Below are 18944 nucleotides of genomic sequence, written 5' to 3'. Positions count from 1 at the left end.
GAGGTGGTGCTGAAACAGCATGGATGGCAGTCTAGCAGAAGGTATGCATGGCTGGTCACACTAAAATTGGTATGAGGAATAGGTTGGGAATATGCAGAAGATTGGGAGGGGATTGTGTGGCATTTGGCAAGAGCATCTCTCCTTGGTGGAGCAAAACAGAAGCACAGTGGTAGGCAGCTTTAGGAAACTGACAGATGGAAGGGAGGGCGAGAGGCACCATAGGGAAAGTTGGTGATGGATTGTCCAACATGCCCTGTTTAGTGAGCAGACATGCTGATTCTACAGGGAGTTGGGTTGCAAAGGAGAAATAGACCTGGAAAAAAAGTGCACAAAAAAAGGTTTGAGGGAGGAGTTGTTTTGTGAGAACTTTGGAAACCTCATAGACCATAATGGGGGCAATTATTCAAAGATCAGTGGATGGTAGGGCAGAAAACATGCTACCCATTTGCAAAGGGAAAACACTGACAAAGTGAGCAGCATGCTCTCAGGTGAAATCAAGGCACCTGATTAGAAGCAATGAGAAGATACATACAAGCAACAAGGTTGTTATTATCGATTATTTTGAACCCCAGGACCACAGGACAGACTTGTCACCAGAGGCCTTAATTTGTGCCTGAATAAATATCTGTAAGTATACTGGGTAGCATTACTACACATGCTACAGACTCTGACCTGAAGTCTAAGCATGTGTTCGACTCAGGATGTAGTGGACCCATGGCTTCGGTTTGGAACTAGATTTGGGCCATGGGATGACAGATGTAACGAAACATCATCTTCTAAAAAGTAACTGCAAAACTTTAGACAGGTGCCAAAGACAAAGGTGATGTCAATAGACATTCTGATCAGAGTCAGTGAGCCAGTTACTACTGGACCTATCTTAAGTCAGTATCAAATACAGGGGTAAGCCATTGCTGAATGCCCATGTTGGTGCAACTGGCATATACATTTTGGATGGGATATTTGACCTGCTAACCAATGTGTGAGTTGAGTAAATGTTTGGCAATTAGAGTTAAGATCTGCTCGCGGTCAAGAAGGTACAAACTATATATCTTTTCCTTGATCTTGGAATCAACACAGCAAGACAAGTTGTCAGAAACCCAGCTGTCCTGTGAAAAAAATTACAGTGATCTGGGAAGCCACTGTATGAGGCATGATTCCCTTCTGGGAAACAAGCCAGGCTGCTTATTTGCTGTTGTGACTGTTTAATTAGGTGAAGTTTTCAAGTACATGCATCCACACAAGTGCACATCCAATGCAAAGACAACCCTTCTCTACCTGTCACTATCCACCCACACAATATTCACACAGCTCAACCAATGCATTTCATGGACATGATTGCACAAACTTTTTGCTTGGATCAAGAAAAAACAATCTTAACCCATCAAGGTCAATTTGAAGTCAACATGGTACTTTGTTAATATCCAGCAGTACCACAAGAGAGAACTTAATTAGAAGAAATGTGTACTGCTTGACTGGCTGAGCGCTAATTACCTCTCACTGTCTTTTACCTATGGCTGTCACTCTCAGAGGCAAACTGTTCAAAAATGCAAACACAACAATCCAGGAAAAAATGAGCAGATACCTTGATTCAAATAAAATAATGCGAGGAGAGAAAAGGAAAAAGAGAGATACTGAAGGAAAAAAAGGGTACAATGTTAAATTTGCATTAAAGCTCAACGAATCTTTGTCTGGTGTCATCTGGAGCAGAACTTGCTCTCAGTAAGAGGTCTAGCCTCCCTGCTGACTGCCCCACTAAGTTTTCCTCTTAAAATGAAAGTAATTGAGCCACAAGGTGCCAAATGTGTCTCTGAAATGCTTAGCTGGGCTCAGTCAAGATCTCGGAGGGAGCGTCAGCTCTTTAGTGTCCTGGTGAGGGGAAAAAGCCAAGAATTCAGCAATTCTGCAGCATGCTGGGAGAATCATCAACAGGAACTAGAGGAGCTTTGGCACTGAGAGCAAGACTCAGAGGAGGTATGATTGAAACCAACTTTAATGGAGGATTGGTGTGTATCTGTGTATTTTTGACCCATATAAAGGATTGGTTCATATGGACACAATGTTATATTCTTAGTCTTTGAACATGCTTATTTGTTGAGATTGCTTCTTACTCAAGGCAAGGCAGCACTTCAAAGCTCCTGCAAGGCATGATGGATATGCACCAGCAACACCTGTATCATCTCAGATTTTTAGTAACTCTCCTCAGGCAAGATGGCAGAAAACACACAAAACTTCAGATCTTATTCATTCCACTTCATAAAATTAAATTTGGTGGAGAGTGCTTGACTGGCTCAGTTATACCACCAGATACCTGAGTGGGCTTGGATCATACTTTATGTTATCTGTTATCAGTGATGAATTTATTTGAGTGTCCCTGCTTTTGAAGACATCCATGGAAAAATCCTCAAAGTGTAAACTCATATTAAAAGGTCAAAACTCCTCCCCCAACCTTTGGAGCTCCTTCACCTCCTTCAGCCAGCCAGCTGAGCTCCTCTGACCCAGATAGCAATGCATAACTGGGGCTGGTCGATTGATAGATCAGTGTGTCCAGGTCTCCGTAACTAAATCAACCGATCCTGTTGATTTAGCTGCAGGTTGTGAACACGGGCCTCGGTCACCAATCACCGGTCACCACCCCAGCAGACAGATATGGACATTTGCTTGTCACTTGAATTTAATTTATTACTGGCTGGAACATTGATTAATCTTGCACCCATCTCACCATGAGTTGGTGGGAGGAACCTGGCAGATTGTTAGTGGAGCAAGTGGAGGAAATAGATGTGTGTGGGGGATAAAAGTGCAGCAAGATTACCTTATTAGTCTAAATTACTTCTTCTTTCACAAAGCTCTTCTGCTTTTTCAGCTAACCCAGTGGTCAGAGCAAATGCAAATAAAATTCACCTGGTGGAAAAAAAAAACAATTCGCCAAATGTTATAAAGGATGAAGGATGTGGGACGTGAAAGTTGTATTTGTTTCTGTGGTTAATTTCAGTTCACACTGAATTTATCTAGGTGACCTGTGAATTCATGAACCTCAGCCTTGTCAACCCACCACTGAATTCAAGAAAGTGGGACTGTGGTCACTTGGGTCAAGTAAAAAAATACTGTATGAGGTGCTACTTATTATTACTTAACCAAACAAATACTTTTGTCTTACTGTTTTAAAAAATGTTTTTATATTTTATCTACCAACAACATTGTTGCAGTATTTTTTTTCTCTCTGGCTGCTAGGAGTTTCTTTTTAGCATTTTTGGCACCACAGTGTTTACTTTCCAGATACTGACTGTGATTTGCAAAGTTTGCCCAACAGCTTTCGAGACTGAAGAGAAGTGGTGCATGCATAATAGGTATAATATAACAGACAGAAGCTATTTGGTGTATGTGGTATAGCACAACGATCTTTTTTTTTATTTAATTGCATTGCCTTTTTATTAAAAAGTTGGGCTTTAATGCTTAGTTATGACTAAAAGTAATTTACCTCTGTGTCTTTAATGAAGCTTTATCCTTTTTTTTTATAATGGGCGATTCTCAAAGATTAGGGAGCTAAATCCCACACACACTGATAAACAACACACTTCTGAGCTCTGTATTTGTTCCACTTCCTCCATCTCTCATCTCATTATTCATGGACGTAGACTATGCCTATCTCAATATTCAAACAGGGCCATCAGGCAGATTGCTCCATTTGTACCCACACTAAATTATTTGTTTGTCTATAGTAGTTTCAAACAATTTCACCTTTTGAAAACCTGCTGTCAAGAATACCAATGAAGGCGTACGTTCAGGCTCTGCATGCTAATGTATTCAGATTCAAATGCAAGCACAAGGTCATGGCGTAATAGGGGTACTACTAATTTAAAAAACAAAAGTGACTAATGGCCCTTTTCCACTACCCTTTTTCAGCTCACTTCAGCTCGCTTCAGCCCGACACGGCTCGCATTTCGACTACCTCAGAACAGCACGACTCAGCTCACTTCAGCCCTACTCAGCACCCAAAACTCGCACGGTTTTGGAGTGGGGCTGAAGCGAGCCAAACCGAGCCGAGTGGGGCTAGGGGCGTGAGGAGACACTCCCCTGTGCACTGATTGGTGAGGAGGAGTGTCCTCACATGCCCCGCGAGCACGCTGGGATCTGTAAACACCATAAACCCGGAAGAAGAAGAAGAATTACGAATTACGAGAATTTCTGAAGCCTTATGCGCCTCGCCTCATCTATACGCTCTTGCCAGTATCTGTTGGCGTTGTCGGTGACAACAAGCCACAGCACCAAGACCAGCAACACTAACGACTCCATGTCCTCCATGTTTATTGTTTACTATCCGAGTCATGAGACTACCGCTTAAAAGGTCACTGATGTCACTGTTTGCGCCGCCTAACGACATCACGTGACGTCCACCCACTTTCACTAACTCCACCCAATGTGTCCACCCACTTCCAGCCAGCACGGTTCAGCGCGGTTGTAGTCGAAATGCAACTCCAACAGCCCTGCTCAGCTCGACTCAGCCCAACTCAGCACGGCACGGCTCAGCCCAACTCAACCGCGTTGGTAGTGGAAAAGCGGCATAACTGCATGTGTAAAACCCAGCACCATTATCTCCAGTCCTGAATGAGCTCAAGAGTAATAGGGATGAAAAAGAACCTGGCTAGGTGTGGCTGCATCCCACATTTGCTGCCAATAATGGATGTGGCTCTTGAAAGCTGAAATAACTTTCCAATAAGCAGACAGCACTACTGGGTCACAGCTCCAGGGTCTTTGGTTTGATCTTGACCTCAGGTCTGTTCAGCCTCCCATGTTCTTTTCCTTGGGTTTGCCTCCAACCTCCCAAAGACATTGTCATAGGTACAGTAGTGACTCTAAATTGTGTTAGGTATGTCATCCAAGGTGTATCCCCATTGTTCCCAGGATGGTCTCTGGATTCAGAACCCTGACCAGGATGAAGTGCTTATGTAATATGAAAGAAAAAAATTGAGGTGAGGGAGAGGTTTGATTAAGGGTGGTGCAATAACAGCTCATCCAGGCCAGTCCTGAGATTTGAAACCTCTGATCCCAGGTTCAAATCTTTTATCCATCTCGAGTAACTTAAAAAAGTGCAAAGAGTTGAAGGCACAAATAAAGATACTTAACATAAAAATAACCAGGAAGACTTGAGATTAAAGCAAGTGACACAGTTGGACTATTTCAAATGAAATAAATGCGAGTGCTGAGAAATACAAGATGCAACAATGAGTTCACTGCTGGGAAAACTGCTGCTTGGGTGGCTTTGTTTTGGCTTGTAAAATCGACTTACAAAATCAAAACACAGCTCGTCACTAATGTCTGCTAAGCTACATTTTTAATCTCAAACCATGGATTATGAAAATGCACTGCATATCTCCTGCATTCTGGAGCAAATAATATTTATTTGGGGTTTTTTTTTTCAGTTTGTTTCTCCATAATAAACACTGAAAACCTTTCAGAATTGTTTCCAACCATGAGCCAGGTCGCTTTTCCTTTTCCACCTAAACCGGACATGGTAACAAGGTTTTAAGCCACATCCTCCAACCAAACCTTTCCCCATCCTCCCCTCCTCTGTCTTCATATTTATTCATTTCACTTGTGTGCTTGGATGGCCACAGGCTCTGCTCGGCCTCACAGGGGCAGCTCCCAAAACGCAGCTCCTCAAACTAATGAAGCATCTTGAGTTCGTTGAGCAGCCGAGAAGGAGAACTGCTGCTCCGGGACAAACAAAGACGTGCTGGAACGGAGGACTGAAAGACCACGATGCGTTGTTGTGGAGATTTTATCAGTGCTTAAAGGGTATGAAGGTTGAGGATGTCCTTAAGCTGGGTTAGAGAGACTTCCAAATCCACTTTGAATTCAAATACAAGGCCAATAAACCAAAAATCCAAAACTCAGCATGATCAGTTGTGGTTTGTATAAATAAGCCTGCATTAGATGCTTAAGCGTACACTGTTGTTTTGCAGTATTTATATGAATTGTGGGTCATTAACGTTATCCAATTACTCGCCGTTTTATTGGAGTCGTTACATTTATTGTATTGTAATAAATATTTTACTAGAGTGTAAAAAGTACAGGCATTGTGCTGCACTGTGTTTATTACAGCACTGAGCCCTAATCACAGGCGTGATGTATATCTGTGAGCAACTGCGACTCGCTCTGTGCGCTGGACAACAAACTATCATCTAAAAATAAAACTCAGCTCTTCTACCTAAACACATTCACCACCGGGAAATGTTTGGAATATTCAACTTTGGGAAAGTTCAAAAGGACACTGTTGCATCATCCACATTTTCTGAGGGTCATAAGAAGAAAATTAGGTTCTCAAAAATATATAAAAATATATATTTTCTACATCCTTCATGGCATTAGGCCAAATTTTGTGTATTTGTTTTATAATAATAATAATAATAATAATAATAATAATAATAATAATAATAAATTAATAATTTAAAATTATTGAAAAAAATACTCAACACTTTTACTCATTTAAAATCAAAATACAACAAAGGACCTTTGTAAAAAAATAATAAAAATAAAAAAATAAAATTATATGAATGATTGTTGTCAGATTATCCCACTTTTTTTGAACAATTAAATACACATTTTCTAAAATTTACCACTGAACAGTATCCCAAAATCTAAAAATCTAAAAATGTCAAAATGTAACCGTTTCATGAAACAAGCCAAAGCTACTTGGTGCATATGCTGATGCTAATATAGGTTTACTTTCCCAGCAAACATTAGCATATTTATTTGATATTCATTTAAGGCAAGTAAACAGTAATCTGATAAAAGAAAAAAATTAAATAATTAACTAATTTGCAGATATCGTGTAGCATTACTCTATGCTAAATTAGCCACGCTAGCTCGTCCTTTCAGTTTTACTGCATGTGTGAGTGAACTAATTGTAAACACTAGAAAGTAATTAAAAGTAGCTTGTTCATCCATTGTGTACCCTTACCTATATAATTATTAGCTAGCTAAATGTTAGATAGCAATGTTATCTTGCTAAATTAATGTTGAATGATTAGAGAGTTGAATGACGATATCCAGAATGATAGAATTACTTTAAAGGAAGCTAAATGTATCAATAAATCAGCAAAAATCAATGCAATTCCTGCAAATATGTTCTGCTGGAGTGGTTATATCAGTAGTGTCTCCTCTGTTCCATGTCGAGGGCTCTTAGATAAATACCTAGGGGTATCTGCGAAAGCCGAAAGAGGATTATTTGATTTGTTTAGCATATGATTTGTTTTGACTGAATGGAGAAAACCTATGCCTGCAAACAAGAGACCCAAGACAAGCACTGGCAGATTCCCTACGGACAAAAACAAGTTTTGTTGTAATTTAGAGCACAAAGCACAATCCAGAGAAACAGAATCGCCTGCTCATGCGTTCATATTCTTGCAAAACACAGAGTGAAGAGAGCGTTATGAAAGAAATTAGATTGCTAGAGACAACGTCCTCAGCCACCCAGAACGACTTCTACAAGAGCAGCTAAGCGAAGAGCAGATGCAGCGTTCACCTTTACTGCTTCTGCCGTGTCCCAATTCCCAAGAGAGGCTAATTGAATAAGTGGGTGCGTTAAAAATTCCCTCAATTCTCAAAGCCATTTCATGCTACGAACTGGGTCAACATTAGCAGATCTGACAATGGTTTCATGCTAAACAGAAATCACACAAAGACCCAGGATTTAAAAAAAAAAAAAATCCTGTCCATAAGGTTCACTAAATATAGTCATTTAGCCTGGATGTGTCTGACTGTCTCCAATCCACGTCTTTAGTTTCGCACCAGAGCTACAAAGGAAAGCTATCAAATTAGCATAATGCGAACTCGGTGACTAATTCTACACAAGGCACTTCAGCTGCTTTCCCTTTGTACTCAGTATCTCCAACAGAGTTCTTTATAAAAATGAACAAAATGATCTCACAGACGTAGGATCAGTTGAAGTATCACTGAGATGCACTGTTACCAGCCTGTAGTTGATTATTTTCCAGTAACAGCATGTCCTGAAGTGTTTTATTTCTCTTACAGGACAGCAATTTGTCAGTGATTAGGCGATGTTATTTTAGTTCTTAAACATTTCATACATTTTAACCATTTATAGTTACATTTAATGTTGTGTAACGTCCAAGACACAAGTTCACTCCTGCTGTCACTTGCGTGATAGCAGCGATAACGTTTAAGTATTTTATTAAGCTAAGATCACACATACCCGGTTGATCTGTGAGAACCGTGGCTGGGGCTGCCGTGACCATTCCAGCAGATTTTGGAGGTGATCTGTCATGTAAATTTACCATGAAGCCATGGTAGCCGTGACGGTAGCGATGGAAGATGCTGGTAAAACCAAGGGCAGCAGTGATGTGGAGCAACGTATGACCTTACGGCAAGGATGGCAGTGTGTATGGTTCTCACGGCTGCAGTAAGGCATAGCCACGGCAAGACGAAATAACCCATGCCCCCGAGGCAAATTTTTCACTTTCTGCAGAATGTTGTTCTGTGAACATTTTGAGCTTGATGGTTTCAACAGAATGCTATGGTAACCATTACAATTGCCCCATGGGGATCAATAAAGTTCTAACTAACTAACCCCTGACAGCCCACATAAGCCTCATGTACAGTTATGGTCAGAAGTTTACATACAGTGACATGAACATCATCTTGGATATGAATGTCATGGCAATATTTAGGATTTCAGTAATTTTTTTGAACTCTTCTTTTTCTGTACCAGAATCATTGTACAGCATCTTTAATAATAATAATAAAAAACACTAGAATTTGGTGCACAAGTTTTAATTTTCTTTGGGTTTTCTGAAATCAACACAGGGTCAAAATTATACATACATGGTCAAAAATTTACATACACTCACTTAGATTATTAATTCAGAGGTGCTGAAACTTCCAAAATGTCTCTTATCTTACCAAAGCTGAGGTCTCTTAACTTCCTGTTAGTGATTATGATTGACTACAGCTGGTAGCTTCTCTGTGCCTTCATAAAAAGGTTTTGTTTACAGCACTCAGTGGCTTGACCAACACACAGTAAAATGGGAAAGTCCAAGGAGCTCAGTGCAGATCTGAGAAAGAGGATCGCAGATGTACACAACTCCGGAATGTCTCTTGGAGCCATTTCTAAACAACTGCAAATTCCACAATCAGTTCAAACAATTGTATCCAAGTTATTGTGAGGTGTAGTCACTTTGCCAAGCCACTTTGCTTCAAGAAAACCCAAACTGTCACCCTCAGCTGAAAGGAAATGGGTTTGGATGGTCAGGAACAACCTGGGAACCACCATGGCACAGCCAAGCCATGAAGTGGAAGCTGATGGCTCACTGTCTACAGTTCAGATCACCATGGACTGAGGCTACGTTTACATTAGACCGTATCTGTCTCGTTTTCTTCGCGGATGCACTGTCCGTTTACATTAAACCGCCTGGAAACGCCGGGAAGCGGGAATCCGCCAGCATCCACGTATTCAATCCAGATCGTGTCAGCTCTGGTGCTGTGTAAACATTCAGAATACGCGGATACGCTGTGCTGAGCTCTAGCTGGCGTCTCATTGGACAACGTCACTGTGACATCCACCTTCCTGATTCGCTGGCGTTGGTCATGTGATGCGACTGCTGAAAAACGGCGCGGACTTCCGCCTTGTATCACCTTTCATTAAAGAGTATAAAAGTATGAAAATACTGCAAATACTGATGCAAATACTGCCCATTGTGTAGTTATGATTGTCTTTAGGCTTGCCATCCTTCCACTTGCAAGTGGTAAGTGATATGCACTGGGATCACACACACAGCGGCTCAGTCCCGAAAACACAGCTTGTTCACTTCACTCGCGTGCTCTGTGAGCTGCGCAAGGCCGGAGTGCGCACCCTCCAGAGGGCACTCGCTGTTCAGGGCGGAGTGATTTGGAGCGCAGGATGCCTGCGGAGCCGAGCGTATCCGTGTATTGGTATTGCTGTGTGCACGCAAATCATGTATTGGTGTTGCTGTGTGCACACTAATCGTTTTAAAAACGTTAATCTGATGATCCGCTGATACGGTCTAATGTAAACATGGGCTAAGAGGCTGCTATCCAAGAAATAACCCCCTGCTCCAAAATTGACACCTTCAAGCTTAGCTAAAGTTTGAAGCTGACCAGGCAGACAAAGAAAAAAACTTCTGGAGGATAGCTGTATGGTCAGATGAGACAAAGATTTAGTTGTTTGGCCACAATGACCACCAGGTACAGAAGGACACAGTACCACCTGGTGGTAGGATCATCATGCTCTGGGGCTGTTTTGCTGCCAGTGGAACTGATTCATTAAACAAAGTGGTTGGAATAATGAAGAAGGAGGACTACCTCAGAATTGTTCAGCATAAACCATCAGAAACTTGAACATGACTTGGCACTTGGTAGTTACAACAGGACAATGAAACCAAACATGCATCAGAGCTGGTTGTGGAGGATAAAGTAGGCTAACATTAAGCTTAAAACAAGCCCTGACTTCAACCCTATGAAAAGATATGGACCATGCTTATAAGCCAAGTCCATGCCAAGAAAAAAAAATAATTGAACTCTACCAATTCTACCATGAAGAGTCGTGAAATATCCAACCAGAATTCTGCCAGAAGCTTGGTCATGATAAACTAAAATGTTTGGTCAAGGTGAATCTTGCGAAGAGACATTTTACCCAAATATTAGGTGTGCTGTATGTATATTTTTTACCCTGTGTGTATAATTTTGACCCTGTGTTGATTTCAGAAAACTCAAAGAAAATTAAAAGTTGTGCACCAAATTCTAGTGGTGTTTTTTTTTAATGAAAGCTGTACGCTGTACATTCTGCCACAGAAAAAGAACAGTTCAAAGAAATGACTGAAAGCCCAAATATTGCCATGACATTCATATCCAAGATGACATTCATGTCACTGTGTGTAAACTTCTGACCACAACTGTATGCCTCAAGGATGCTCACGAATACCTTCACAGTGGTGACGGATGAATTCATATGACAGGGATGTGATTTGGGGCTGGTGAAATTATCTGAAAATTTTAGCCGGGGGTCTGGGGGCCGCAGACCCCCAGCTGGTCCAGGGCAGCACCCTGGTGGGGGGACAAGGGGGGAAGCCCCCTGAAGCTCCTGGGTTTTGGGGTTTTCTGACTTAAAAATTGTACTAAAATGGCAAGCAAACACACAAGAAAAAACTTGTCATGATTAACAAATTCAAGCCAATTTAATGGTCAACATGCAACTCTGACACACACACACACACACACACACACACACACACACACACACACTCTCGCTCACTCTCACTCGCGCGCGCGCACGCACTCTCGCTCTCTCTCTCTCGCTCTCTCTCTCACTCGCGCGCTCTCTCTCTCTCTCACGCGCGCTCTCTCTCTCTCTCACTCGCGCACTCTCTCAACTCGTGCGCACTCTCTCTCACTCGCACACACACACACACACACTCTCACTCACACACTCTCTCTCTCTCTCACTCTCACACACTCTCTCTCTCACACACACACTCTCACTCACACACACACACACACACACCAAAGAACCAGCGCGGCAGGGCCCGCTAGCCCCGCGCCTTGGGACGTAATTCGCCCCGAGGCGAGCCGCGGAGCTCCGCTTAGGTTTCGTTTCTATCCCGGGCTCCAGCCCGACTTTGGACGCTCGTAGCTCGGGCAGGGGAGGTCACAGTATCCCCAAACTTGACAGCCAGAGACCTCTGCCCTCTCCCCAAAGAACGAAATCGCTGAACAAATGTCTCACAGTCTCATGTCCAACGTCTGTAGCAACCTCTTTCTCCAACCATTCCCAGCGGGACTTGTTTTTCACTATTCTGTCGATTTCTTTAACTCGATTTGCATCTTTACGCTCGATCACGGAGGCTGCCATCTTTCAACTCTGTTTGAAGCGAGCTTACGTACAGCTATCTAACAAGCGCGTTCATTGGTTGTTACAGAGCGATGGGCCAATCACGTACCTCGTTTCATCTCAATGATGTAATTGCGTAAATGACGTAATTACGTCAATGAGATGAAACGAGGTACATGATTGGTCCATCGCTCTGTAACAACCAATGAATGCGCTCGCTTCAAACAAAGAGTTGAAAGATGGCAGCCTCCGTGATCGAGGCGTAAAGATGCAAATCTGAGGCTGCCATCTTTCAAACAAAGTCGGAACGAATAGGATACGAATGTGGATTTGAGGGAAAAATCGGAAACATTTTTTTTTCAAGTTTTGAGGTGAAAAAAGCGGAATTCCGCGAATTCGCGGAAAAATCACATCCCTGATATGATGTTTGACCCATGGCAATTTTCAACACGACACAACATTCCGGGGATGGAAGCCACGCCTTCCTGGTTGTCAAGTTAGCTCCACAGCTCTCACGTATTCCGAGGGAAGGGCCCGGAATGCGTGCCGGTTGGCCAAGGCTCAAAATTGTCTCCTGGTGTCTACCATGAAGTGATTCTGGCTATGTGAGACCTTAGCTTTAACAATTCCATTCTGTTAATAATTATATACTGTTATACAATTCTTATTCTTCTTATTCTTCTTCAAGACTTCTTGCAAAACTTCAAACTTTCACCACTTTTAATCACCTCCATTCATGTGAAGGTAAAATTCTCTACAATTCACTTGTAGGTGTTGCTTCAATAACAAGGCAAGAATAAAGCATAAAGCAATCATAAGGCAATGTGTTTCCTGAAATTACTAACCAGCTGACCAGAGAATAAAATAACTGCAGGTCAGGAAACATGATTTGATTTCTAACCTCGAATATCTTCCAGTCATTACACTCAAATTACACGCAGGCATTATCACAGACTCCTGATGAAGGAAAAACGGGATTGGACGTCTGGTTAAATTCAGTATAAATATAAATATCTTGTATTTTATGTGCACGTGTCAGCAGGTGTGAAGAAAATACCGATGTTTAAGCATGTTTAAGTTTTCTGTTTCCGGTTGAGAGTAAGCCGTGCACATTTTAGCTACCGCTTCTCACCAGAACTTTTTCTTTTTCTTTTTGTTCCTCCCTTTGTTTTATTTTTTGTGTTTGTATAGTTTCATGTTTGTTTGGTTTTTTTTTGTTTGTTTGGGGTTTTTTTGCTTGAATGTTTTGTCCATCAGTTGTGGCATAGCTCCAGACCCAGTTTTGGGCATCGGTTTCCTTCAGGCCTTGGTCCACTGTGGGTGATGCCTGTGCTCCACGCTATGGACTGCAGTGAGCTCGTTGCTCTTTTAACATCAGGGTTGTCCAGAGCGCTGTGTGGCAGTGCTTCTGTGCCTGGTTTGTGGATCCATGGCATGGTGTTCTGAGTGATGTTGCCTGGCAGCGTTGCGGTGGCTATGCAGGTGGTGTGGGATTTATCTTCGTGCACCTTTTGGTGAGACTGTGGGTAGCTATGCCATTGGAATTACATCCTGACCTTCTTCTGGTGGACTCTCTCTTTTTATTTTCCCTAATTGTAAAGCGACCTTGGGTGTGAGAAAGGCACTATATAAATTGAAATAATAATAATAATAATAATTATTATTATTATTATCAGGTTGAATCAGTACCAAAACCCCGAGTTCGGAACAGCCTCCAAAGATGGCCGCTTTGGACTACATTTCCCAAGCGCCACAGCCCTTATCTCCTGAATACTAGGAAGTGCACCTGTTTCCTGTTATCCCAGTAATCACCCCTCTATATAAGCTCAGCAAACATTCAGTCCAGTTGTAAAGTATTGTTCTGTGTCCATGTATCTGATCATACCAAGTCTTAGTTACTGTGTTTGACTTCCAGTGACTTTGACCCTGCTTTCCATTGTTTGACTTTGCTTCCTCGCCTAATCTCTAATATACTGTTTGTTCATTGACCGACCCTGACTATGTCTTTAGTTTACCAATTGGGATTTGGTTTCCAGTTTGTGATGCACCCATTCTCCCCTGTGCCTGCATCCGTAAGTGCCTGCACCCTGACAATCAGGGAATAAATTCAAAAGAAAACAAAATGGGGGAAAAAAGTGCAACATGAATGAGAAATTTTTTTTTTCAAGGATTACGGAAACTTAAAGAGATGATTATGTCGAAACATGATAAAATTTTGTGACACCTATTTGCAACAAACAAAGCTAGCTAGCGAGCTAAATAAATAAATAAATAAATAAAAGTTTACATTTGACTCACCCTTGTAAAATGATCCATAATCTCAGTATTGTATGTTTATAATTATTACCTATGCCAACTTTGTTGGAGGAGGGTATGGGTTTTTTTTGCCTTCGTTTGTTTGTTTGTTTGTTTGTCTGTTCCCAACATAGCTCAAAAAGTAGTGAATAGATTTGGGTGAAATTTGGTGACAGCTTTAGTATTATCGTCGGTTCAATTGATTTTGATGTTGATAACGTGACTTGGTGGAGGTGTGGACTTTACCGAGTGCCCTTTGAGTTTAAGATTCTGTTGAAAATGAAACATAAACACACTCACGTTGTTCATGTACTCGCTGAGCAGGTCTTGTAGTGCCTGACGCACAGCGTTGCACTCGGCCACGATGCGTTCGCGACGGTCATCACGTGTGCACGACGAGTCGGCCATGAGGGCGGCGCCGCTGATGATGCTCTCCAGACGCTCTTCTAGAGAAGGGCGGAAACGAGCTTCACTGAATGTCAGCGGGTCCAGGATGATTTTATTCTAAAAGAAAGAGATAAAAAAAATGTTAGATGTGTAAATATAACGTTAAAGATTTAGGAAGACATCGAGATAAACATTTAGTGGGGTTTTTTTATACCTAAAAGTAAACTTGAATTCTTGATTTCTGTACTGAGTGTCTTGCAAAAGTATTCATCTCCCTTTGTTTTTTGTCCTGTGTTGTCACATTACAAGCTGGAATTAAAATGGATTTTTTGGGGTTAGCACCATTTGATTTACACAACATGGCTACCACTTCAAAGATGAAAATTGTTGTTTTATTGTGACACAAACAATTAAGATAAATAATAATAATAATAATAATAATAATAATAATAATCCAGTAAGTTAAATTTATATAGTGCCTTTCAAAAAACCCAAGGACGCTTTACAGTATAGACAAGGAAAGAAAAATAAATAAATAAAAAGATAAATAAAAAGTAAAAAGTCCATCAAGTAGGGTCAGGATGTAGTTCCCGTGGTGTAGCAGCCACAGTCCCACCAAAAGGCGCACAAAAACAACTCCCATATCTCCAGCACTGCCGCCGTGACGCCGTCAGCAACATCACTCAAACACCACGCCATGGATCCACAAAGCAAGCACAGAAGCTCTGCCACGCAGAGCACTGGTGTGTCCCAAACCGCCTGCACAGCCGCCGCGACACCACCGAGCAACATCGCTCAGAACATCACACCAAGCGTTAAAGCGCAGGACAACCACGATGTAAAATGAGCAACAGGCTCACCGCAGTCCACAGCTGGGAGCACAGGCATCGCCCACGGCGAACCAAGGCCTGGAGGGAACCGACGCCCAAAACTAGGTCCGGAGCTACACCACAACCGGCGGACAAAATACTCAAACATCAAACTACACAAACACACAGAAAAAAAAAATAGAAAAAGAAATAAAATAAAATAAAAAAACCTCTGGTGAGAAGCGGCAGCCAGAACGCACACGACGTACTCTCAACCGGTAATGGAAACGAAAAAAAAAAATGGGCAAAAAGATATGAAGTGTGCATAGGTATTCACTCCCAAAGTCAATGCTTTATAGAGCCACCTTTTGCGGCAATTCCAGCTCCAAGTCTCTTGGGGTATGTCTCTATTAGCTTAGCACATCGAGCCACTGGGATTTTTGCCCATTCCTCAAGGCAAAACTGCTCCAACTCCTTCAAGTTAGATGGATTGTGTTGGTGTACAGCAATCTTCAAGTTATGCCACAGATTCTCAATTGGATTGAGGTCTGGGATTTGACTAGGCCATTCCAAGACATTTAAATGTTTCCCTTTGAACCACTCCAGTGTAGCTTTAGCAGTATGTTTAGAGTCATTGTCCTGCTGGAACGTGAACCTTCGTCCCAGTCTCAAACTTCTGGCTGACTCAAACAGATTTTCTTCCAGAATTGCCCTGTATTTAGCGCCATCCATCTTTCCTTCAGTCCTAACCAGCTTTCATGTCCCTGCAGATGAAAAATATCCCCACAGTCTGATGCTGCCACCACCATGCTTCATTGTAGGGATGGTTTTCTCAGGGTGTTGGGTTTGCGCCACACATGGCATTTCCCATGATGGCCAAAAAGATCAATCTTAGTCTCATTTGACCAGAGAATCTTCTTCCATGTGTTTGGGGAGTCTGCCACATGCTGTTGGGCAAACTCCAAACGTGTTTTCTTAAGCAATTGTTTTTTTGTTTTTTGGCCACTCCTCCATAAAGCCCCACTGTGTGGAGTGTATGGCTTAAAGTGGTCCCATGGACAGATCCTCCCATCTCCACTGTGGCTCTTTGCAGCTCCTTCAGTATTATCTTTGGTGTCTTTGTTGCATCTCTGATTAATTCCCTCCTTGCCTGGTCTGTGAGTTTTGGTGGGTGGCCTTTTCTTGTCAGGTTTGTAGTGGTGCCATATTCTTTCCATTTTGCTCTAATGGATTTTATGGTGCTCTGCGGGATATTCAAAGTTTGGGATTTATTTATTTATTTTTATGACCCAACCTGGATCTATACTTCTCCACAACTTTGTCTCTGACCTGTTTGGAGTGCTCCTTGGTTTTCAAGTTGCTTACTTTGTAGTGTTACAGAGTCGGGGTCCTTCCTGAATAGGTTGATTTATACAGACATCATGTGACACTTTGATTGCACACAGGTGGATCTTAACCAACTACTGTAATTATGTGACTTATGAAGTGAATTGGTTGGACCAGCTCTTATTTAGGGGTTTCATATGAAAGTGGGTGAATACTGGGGCAGCATGGTGGTGTAGTGGTTCGCACTGTCGCTTCACAGCAAGAAGGTCCTGGGTTCGAGCCCAGTAGCCAACAGGGTCCTTTCTGCGTGGAGTTTGCATGTTCTCCCCATGTCTGCGTGGGTTTCCTCCGGGTGCTCCGGTTTCCCCCACAGTCCAAAGACATGCAGGTTAGGTTAACTGGTGACTCTAAATTGACCGTAGGTGTGAATGTGAGTGCGAATAGTTGTCTGTCTCTGTGTCAGCCCTGCGATGACCTGAAGACTTGTCCAGGGTGTACCCCGCCTCTCGCTCATAGTCAGCTGGGATAGGCTCCAGCTTGCCTGCGACCTTGTAGAACAGGATAAGCAGCTGCAGATAATGGATGGATGGGGGTGAATACTTATGCACACTTCAGATTTCTGTTTTTTCATCTTAATTATTGTTTGTGTCACAATAAAGCAACAATTTTCAGCTTTAAAGTGGTAGGCATGTTGTGTAAATCAAATAGTGCTAACCCTACAAAAATCCATTTTAATTCCAGCTTGTAATGCAACAAAACAGGACAAACACCAAGGGGGATGAATACTTTTGCAAGACACTAAGTTCAGCTCTCATTCTTCTCCAAAAAAATATGATAATCTACATGTTCCATTACAAAGAAATTGTGTATGTATGAATATAATTTGCAGCTTCATGTCAGTTATTTAGCCAAAAGTATGACTCAGTGTCTGCTTATCCTCTTTTACTCTGCAAAAAAAAATCATTTATATCCATCTAATATACATATAAAAGTCTCACCCATAGCTCGGATATTGCTCCCTCTTAAAATATGTATTTAAAATATTTGATTAAAATTATCTCTCGGGCTTCACTCCCATCATCAGTAATCCAGTTGTGTGAGTATAACCCGGTGAGAGGTCTGATGGGGTGTGAGGTGAAGGCGGTGTGGTGGAGGACAGAGTCGAAGGCTTTGCTCTGGTGGCTTCTCGGTCAATTCTCAGCTCAAACTTCTGGAGGCTGAGTGAAGAGAACCGTGACTTTCAAGACGAGCTCCAAGGCCTTGGTTACAACCAGTTGTGCGATTTTAATAGCCCTATTAAAAGCAGAACGCAGACTCCAGAGCCCTCGTGATTTTACTGTTTTAAAGTTTTCCCCAAAATAGAGGTTTTATGTTCTCTACAGAGAGCCTGAAGGAATTACCATATTGATGGTAGTGATATTGTTTTATTGCGCTGAAATTTAAATATGTCACCCACAGCAGTTTCAAGCTGTGCGGTGAGGATGAGGAGGAGGTAAAAAAAGAAATGTGTTTGGTGGAATTAAAAAAAAAATCCAGCTCTGGAAAAATTTAATTAAGAAATCGCTTTTAAAGGTGTTCACAATTACAAGGGCTGTCTTCAACTCTGTGTCAAGCAAATTCAGAGATTATACATGTTAGAAAATGTAAATGGTGAACTCAAATTTAGTTTTTTAAAGAAATAAAAGCTACAAACCAACCAACAAATAAATAAATATGAGCATTTCAAACTTGAAACAGCTTACCAGGAGAAATATTCAATCATTTTCTCTACATTCGAGATAGGTTTATTTATTTTGCTGCTTAACTGATTATTAACTTGTGATTGATTTACTTTCTTCTCTCTCTTTTTAATGTCTGCCAGAATGGACTAGATTTTTCCTCACCCTCCCCATGCTCAGTCCTCTCCTCCTCCACAAGGCCTCGGCTTACGCGGTGGACAAAATCATGAAATCAGACGGCTGAATGGTTGGAGTGGAGCGGAGTGAACTGAGCGTGGGCTTTGTACATCTGAGTCACTGCGAGGGAAAAAAAAAACATCAGCTAATCAGAAATATTATATGCTTTCAAATCACAGAAGCAGCTCTGAAAGTATTACACGTACAGTAGACATGTACATCGGCGCCAAACCTGATCTGACAGACGCTTGATGCATTTTTATTTATTTATTTGTGATATATTTTCTTTTCACAGTGCAGAGTCGAGCCTGTGCTGCTTTCATTACGGCTCACCAGCGGCTGATTTGCTGTGAGCAGTGACTCCACTAT

The 18944-nt window shown here is 41.9% G+C and overlaps 1 protein-coding gene across 1 annotated transcript in view; it reads right to left on the bottom strand.

The window, feature by feature from the left end:
• The window catches only part of ctnna2 (catenin (cadherin-associated protein), alpha 2), a 699326-nt gene that overhangs the window by 523945 nt on the left and 156437 nt on the right, over nt 1-18944 (bottom strand). The window contains exon 7 of the mRNA XM_060915970.1: nt 14459-14662. Within this exon, the coding sequence (XP_060771953.1) occupies nt 14459-14662 (204 nt within the window). The remainder of the gene's footprint in view (nt 1-14458; nt 14663-18944) is intronic.

This window comes from Neoarius graeffei, chromosome 3 (genome assembly GCF_027579695.1).
Source record: "Neoarius graeffei isolate fNeoGra1 chromosome 3, fNeoGra1.pri, whole genome shotgun sequence".
Lineage (NCBI taxonomy): Eukaryota > Metazoa > Chordata > Actinopteri > Siluriformes > Ariidae > Neoarius > Neoarius graeffei.
Note: the sequence above shows the minus strand (reverse complement) of the source record. Positions and strands in the feature narration are given on the sequence as shown.